At 41.5% G+C, this 7,500-nt stretch overlaps 1 protein-coding gene across 4 annotated transcripts in view; it reads right to left on the minus strand.

Annotated features, from left to right (window-relative positions):
* LOC139913158 (uncharacterized) overlaps positions 1-7,500 on the minus strand; it is a 17,892-nt gene that overhangs the window by 5,042 nt on the left and 5,350 nt on the right. For all 4 annotated transcript variants that reach the window (XM_071901121.2, XM_071901119.2, XM_071901120.2 and 1 more), the window contains exons 3-5: positions 5,350-5,473; positions 4,539-4,599; positions 4,126-4,195 (exon numbers count right to left, since the gene is read on the minus strand). In XM_071901121.2, coding sequence (XP_071757222.1) covers positions 4,126-4,195; positions 4,539-4,599; positions 5,350-5,468 — 250 coding nt within the window. In that variant the 5' untranslated portion in view covers positions 5,469-5,473. The remainder of the gene's footprint in view (positions 1-4,125; positions 4,196-4,538; positions 4,600-5,349; positions 5,474-7,500) is intronic.

The raw sequence follows: 7,500 nt of genomic DNA on the forward strand, positions 1-7,500 counted from the left end.
CTAATGGTAATGCAGTTATGTTTGGCGGATATGGCCCTGCTCTATCAGCTCCCTGCTTACCCAGCAAGCATGCTGAAGGTATAGCAGGGGCGCCATCCAAATCTATGGAGAGCCATTTCATTCAAAACCCCACCCAAACTGCACACCACCTATCCAGTTATCCAGTCATCCTGCGCTGCCACCCAGTCGACAGCGCGCGCTACCCAGCTGGATAGCGCCGATTGGACAGAAATTCAATCGCCTCTCTTAAAACGGAAGTAGAGCGAGAAAGGCCAAAACAAACGTTGGAAACAAGCTAAAATCTAAGGCGGAGGAAATTGGTATTATTAATATTAATGTGTGCCCTCCAGTCTGTTGGTCAGTTGTACCATCATGGCTAATCCCAGAACCTGAAGTTGATCTATGCATACTGAATAATAACAAAAGAAAGAAATCAGGAGATATAGTCAAGGAAGTTAAGTCTCATCTGCAACAAGAATGGAGTTCATATTTACAGATTTATACAGATGGATCAAAGGATCCAGAGAGTGGGAAAGTGGCATTTGGAGTAACCATTCCTGAATTAAGAATTAAAAACAGACATAGAATTTCAGATCAGATGTCAGTATTCACAGCAGAGATGCTGGCAATATTATGGGCACTTTGGTGGGCAGAGGACAATAAACCAGACTGGTGCAAAATAATATTATTTGTGAACCTCGGCTCGGCAGCGCACAATGTCCAATTGGGTCGCTCTGCGCTGTCGACTGGGTCGCGCGCGATGTCCACTGGGTGGCAGCGCAGGATGACTGGATAACTGGATAGGTGGTGTGCAGTTTGGGTGGGGTTTTGAATTAAATGGCTCTCCATAGAAATCCCCCAAACCACAGAACCATATGCCAAACATAACTGGTGCAGCCGATTCTTAGTAAGTTACCAGCTGATCAATAATAGAAAGATCAATGTGTGGCAACAAGCTTGTTGCAGACCTCAAGCAGTGGCACCAGATGAGCCTACATGAAAGGATGCAAGCATGCGTCCTGATAGGTCATTCTACTGTTATGTGAGAAATCCATGTGAAGCAACAGCCTGTTGCTGACCTCTGCTAAGTTGTAAGTCAGATTTACAGAGAAGAGATACAAGCATGCATCCTGATGGGTCATTCTGCAATTACATGAACCTAAAGTTGATCCAGAGCAATTTCCCTTGAATATAGCTATTGAATATAGGTGAAATATGGAAGCTGCAGAGTCTAGAAACAAGGGAAACATACAACAGAGTCAGTGTAAGTGAACCCAGTCAACCACCTTATGCAGCATCTCTTATGTCATATGCAATTTATTGACAACAGCAATAGTATCAATTAGGCTATATGCACTCATGGCTTTGAGCTGAGACAATATCAAGAGTCCAGTCGAATATAAGGGAGAGATTCTTTGAGGAGCGCAAAAATCCCCCAAAACAAAATTGCTTCTCACTAAAATGAGCTGCATTGAACTATTTCTAACCCATGTAAAGCAACGAGCAATTGTAGTACAAGCTTACAATCCCAGCTAAGCAGCAGCATGTCAGCATTATGCTTAAATACACAGCAACACTGAATCGAAAATGGAGCTCAGCCAGCCATCTATAATGTTGCATGCTTGCACCTTGATAAGAGCAAATATTCAATGCAAATACTCAGCTTAAAGTAGTCAGCTTAAAGGTGAAGTGGAGCAATGGGAACTACAACTCCCAGCATCCTTATCGGCGTCATGACGTCATTGCTTGCGATGAAATTCCATGGGAATGCCCTGGGGAGTCGCGGCAGTGTCGCGGCGGGATGAGTCGCGCAAACGCCATTCTTTCCTTGACAATGCCTTCTTGAAGCGGTATTACAAGACTGTATTTTGCGAGATAGGAGCTCCGACAGCGGGTTTGGAGGCCGATGGCGCTGCCTCCGGAGATTCTTCATCTGACAAAAGTGAGATATCTTGAGCCCAAGAAATCAGCGCGACCAGCGGCAACTTGTAGCAGGTAGGAGCAGCAGCATGACCGGTAACAGCAGCAGCAGCATGAAGCTTTACCGAGCAGCAGAGTGTGCAGCAGTTGTGAAGCAGGAATCAGTGTAGGAGGAGGCCATTTAAATAGACCGCCTTGTTATGAGAATGGAATATGATTGGTGTGCGTGGCGATCAGCTGGTAGATGACTAGCAACGTGTGACGTCCGTGTCTTGCCTGAACTAACGCCATGCTTCATTCTTGGTTCCTCATATAACGTACAATGAAACAAAAACTGAAATTCATCTTCAACAACACCCAGTTCACATACAGTACAAAGTCTCTCCTCCTCATCAATAGAATTGAACCTGCCCACCTCAGTAGCCAGAGGGAGGTCCCAGTTCTCAACTGGGCACACAGAGACCTTCTGGATCTTTCCACGGGTAAAGTAACATAAGGTTCTGGACTATACATGTTTTTAGCCAGATGTCAGTAGCCCATTTTTCTTTATAGTCGATAAATAACCTGTGCTTAATATAGTGAACGCTACATCCTAAACCATTTCTGAAAATATATTGCTGGTCAGCTTCACTGAAAACAACATTCATATCACTACACCAAGGATAGTTATGTGCTTCATCCCAGTTAAAAACTTTTTTTGCTACTCTCCCCTCTGGCATATTAGATAGACGGTTCCATAGTCTAAGCATTTCGCCTTTTTGCCTAATCACACATGGCTCCCAACCCATGATATGTATAGAGTCTATATACAGACTGATATGTATAGAGTCTATAGAGTGATACGTATAGAGTCTATATACAGACTGATATGTATAGAGTCTATAGAGTGATATGTATAGAGTCTATATACAGACTGATATGTATAGAGTCTATAAAGTGATATGTATAGAGTCTACAGAGTGATATGTATAGAGTCTATATACAGACTGATATGTATAGAGTCTATAAAGTGATATGTATAGAGTCTACAGAGTGATATGTATAGAGTCTATATACAGACTGATATGTATAGAGTCTACAGACTGATATGTATAGAGTCTATATACAGACTGATATGTATAGAGTCTACAGAGTGATATGTATAGAGTCTACAGACTGATATGTATAGAGTCTATATACAGACTGATATGTATAGAGTCTACAGACTGATATGTATAGAGTCTATATACAGACTGATATGTATAGAGTCTACAGAGTGATATGTATAGAGTCTACAGAGTGATATGTATAGAGTCTACAGACTATGTATAGAGTCTACAGACTATGTATAGAGTCTATATACAGACTGATATGTATAGAGTCTATATACAGACTGACATGTATAGAGTCTACAGACTATGTATAGAGTCTATATACAGACTGATATGTATAGAGTCTATAGAGTGATATGTATAGAGTCTACAGACTGATATGTATAGAGTCTATAGAGTGATATGTATAGAGTCTATATACAGACTGATATGTATAGAGTCTATATACAGACTGATATGTATAGAGTCTACAGACTGATATGTATAGAGTCTATATACAGACTGATATGTATAGAGTCTATAGAGTGATATGTATAGAGTCTATAGAGTGATATGTATAGAGTCTATATACAGACTGATATGTATAGAGTCTATAGAGTGATATGTATAGAGTCTACAGACTGATATGTATAGAGTCTATATACAGACTGATATGTATAGAGTCTATAGAGTGATATGTATAGAGTCTATAGAGTGATATGTATAGAGTCTATATACAGACTGATATGTATAGAGTCTATAGAGTGATATGTATAGAGTCTATAGAGTGATATGTATAGAGTCTACAGACTGATATGTATAGTCTATATACAGACTGATATGTATAGAGTCTACAGACTGATATGTATAGAGTCTATAGAGTGATATGTATAGAGTCTATATACAGACTGATATGTATAGAGTCTATAGAGTGATATGTATAGAGTCTACAGACTGATATGAATAGAGTCTATATACAGACTGATATGTATAGAGTCTACAGACTGATATGTATAGAGTCTATATACAGACTGATATGTATAGAGTCTATAGAGTGATATGTATAGAGTCTACAGACTGATATGTATAGAGTCTATATACAGACTGATATGTATAGAGTATATAATTCTCTCACCCTTCTCGTCGTTTCGGATCTCGTGCATCATGGGATTTTCTCGGCCGACCATGGCGTCTTCCAGCTTCACCTGTCAATCAACACTGACAGCTAATAACTGATCAAAACCAAACACGTTCTGTCGTCTTTAAGCCTTTTCTGTTTATCCCTCATGAGTTGGTGTTGATAGATAAATCTTTATTTTCCACTACATTACATACAGTGGAAAAATGTCTTTGGCACTCCAGCACCAACAATCCAACACACCAGACTTTATATAGACATAAGAGATGAGTGTGAGGTCAGGGGTCAGGGGTCAGGGGTCAGATGTCAGGGGTCAGAGGTCAGATGTCAGGGGTCAGAGGTCAGATGTCAGGGGTCAGAGATCAGAGATCAGAGGTCAGATGTCAGATGTCAGAGGTCGGAGGTCTTACCACTCTGATGAGAGCAGAAGGATTTCTCTCCACTTCAGGATCCTGCAGCTCAAACGAACGTCTGAAAGAAAAAACATCAACCAGCCTGAGCAGAACAGATAAACTTTATTTATAAAACTCTGTGAACAAACAGGACAAAGAGAATGGCATGTGTGTGTTGTACTGTCAGCTCCCAGTAGAAACCAGTAGAACACTGAACCAGACCAGATTAGATTATCACCAAAATAATGTAAAGTTGTATTTCATTCATAATGTAAATATTTAATTAACTTTTTTCCTGTTTTTTCCTGTAACAGACAGAAAACAGATCAGCTCCAGTGAGTGAGACACCTTCTGGTGATCAGCTGTAACTGCCCACACACACACACACACACACACACACACACACACAATGTTCCATTCTCTTTCAGATAAAGTAAATTAAAGTAAAATATTTCGGTGATTTCCTCATGTTGCTGCGCCTCATTTTCCTCTGCAGCTGCCAAACCCTCTGGAATGTGTGTGTGTGTGTGTGTGTGTATGTGTGTATGTGTGTATGTGTGTGTGTGTGACAGTTTGACATACAGTAATAACCTTATCAGTGTCACTCTGGTTAAGCAACGGGGCTTATGGGAAATGTAGTCTTAATTTGGAGAAACACTAACACTAACAATACTACTGCTGTGAGAGAGAGGAGACCAAAAAAAAATATATATATATATATCTATATATATATATAGATATATTTACACACAGGCACACACACACATATATAGATAGATAGATAGATAGATATACTGTATATCATATAGTGATGGTTAAAGTTTCTGACCGTCCGCAGTCGCTGCAGAGCGCAGTGAGGAAGATGGAGAGGAGGAAGAGGAGGAGGAAGAGACTGACGACTCCTGATGACATCGACCACGACCCCATGACCTCTCCAACTGGAGACATGATGACTGAGAGAGAGAGGGAGAGAGAGAGAGAGAGAGAGATACAGAGAGAGAGAGATAGACAGAGAGAGACAGAGAGAGTATTTTACCTATAACCTTGTTAAATTTAATATAATATAATATATATATTTAAATATTCATGCCAATAAAGCAAGTCGAATTAAAAAAAAGAGAGAGAGAAATGAAATATCTCCAGCAGAAGAAAAGCTTAGTAAATATGAATGTTGTGTTTGACCTTCACACACACACACACACACAGCTACACTGCATCTGAGAGTAAAACCCTTCAGGTAAATAATTCCCTGAGTTCAGGTGTTTCCTCAGGAAAAGTTACAGGCCGGTGTAAAGTGTTTTACAGCGGTCCCTCGTTACCGTGACAACCACTCACTGCGTCGTGCGTTCCCCAGAGACTCAGCAGAGAACGCTATTTTACAACAAATCATCACCATCATCTAATTTAACTCTTACAAGAAAGACACAGGGGAAAATTGGAGAATGTGTGAGTTGTGGTGTGATGAGACTCTGACCGGCTCTACTCTCTTTACACATGCAAATAAAAACTACACTGCCAAGAGGCAGGAGGAGAGAGAGAGAGAGAGAGAGAGAGAGAGAGAGAGAGAGAGAGAGAGAGAGAGAGAGAGAGAGAGAGAGAGAGAAATCAAGTCCCGAAGAGTCACTTCATTTCAAAGCTCTCAAAACCCAAGAACTGAACCCTGAAAAGAGTCCTCTAAGTCAGCTGGTACTGAGACTAACTAACACACTAACAAATACCAACACAAACTGTCCTCAGACCAGCACTGCTCTTAAAAACATAAAAGTCAATCAAATAATCAAAGATTGCAAGAACAATTATTTGAAACATTGGGACACTGAAACTAAAACTCAAAGTAAATTAGAATGTTATCGGACCCTAAAAAGTGAATATGAATTGGAAGAATATCTCTTGACTGTCAGAGATAAAAAGCAGAGACAGATCCTGACCAGGTACAGACTCAGAGAGACAGACAGATCCTGACCAGGTACAGACTCAGAGAGACAGACAGATCCTGACCAGGTACAGACTCAGAGAGACAGACAGATCCTGACCAGGTACAGACTCAGAGAGACAGACAGATCCTGACCAGGTACAGACTCAGAGAGACAGACAGATCCTGACCAGGTACAGACTCAGAGAGACAGACAGATCCTGACCAGGTACAGACTCAGAGACAGATCCTGACCAGGTACAGACTCAGAGAGACAGACAGATCCTGACCAGGTACAGACTCAGAGAGACAGACAGATCCTGACCAGGTACAGACTCAGAGAGACAGACAGATCCTGACCAGGTACAGACTCAGAGAGACAGATCCTGACCAGGTACAGACTCAGAGAGACAGACAGATCCTGACCAGGTACAGACTCAGAGAGACAGACAGATCCTGACCAGGTACAGACTCAGAGAGACAGACAGATCCTGACCAGGTACAGACTCAGAGACAGATCCTGACCAGGTACAGACTCAGAGAGACAGACAGATCCTGACCAGGTACAGACTCAGAGAGACAGACAGATCCTGACCAGGTACAGACTCAGAGAGACAGACAGATCCTGACCAGGTACAGACTCAGAGAGACAGACAGATCCTGACCAGGTACAGACTCAGAGAGACAGACAGATCCTGACCAGGTACAGACTCAGAGACCACAGTCTGGCTGTAGAGAGGGGAAGGAACAAGAAAACCTGGCTCCCAAAAGAAGAAAGACTCTGTGGTCACTGCAGGACAGGTGAGGTCGAGACAGAGCTGCACTTTCTTCTTCACTGTACAAAATATGAAGATATAAGGAGGACATATTTTGACCTATTTAAAAATGCTGTTTCTGAGTTTGATCAACTACCTGAAAATCATCAGTTACAGTTAGTTCTAGGTGATGGAAAGACTGCAAACACAGCAGCTAAATATGTGTTGAGGGACAGCAGCTGACTGTCCTCTGAAGACCCTGTCCATATAGTTCTACTGATGTTCAGACAGACAGGCAGATAGACAGACAGAC

Source organism: Centroberyx gerrardi, chromosome 1 (assembly GCF_048128805.1).
Source record: "Centroberyx gerrardi isolate f3 chromosome 1, fCenGer3.hap1.cur.20231027, whole genome shotgun sequence".
NCBI classification, from domain to species: Eukaryota; Metazoa; Chordata; class Actinopteri; order Beryciformes; family Berycidae; genus Centroberyx; species Centroberyx gerrardi.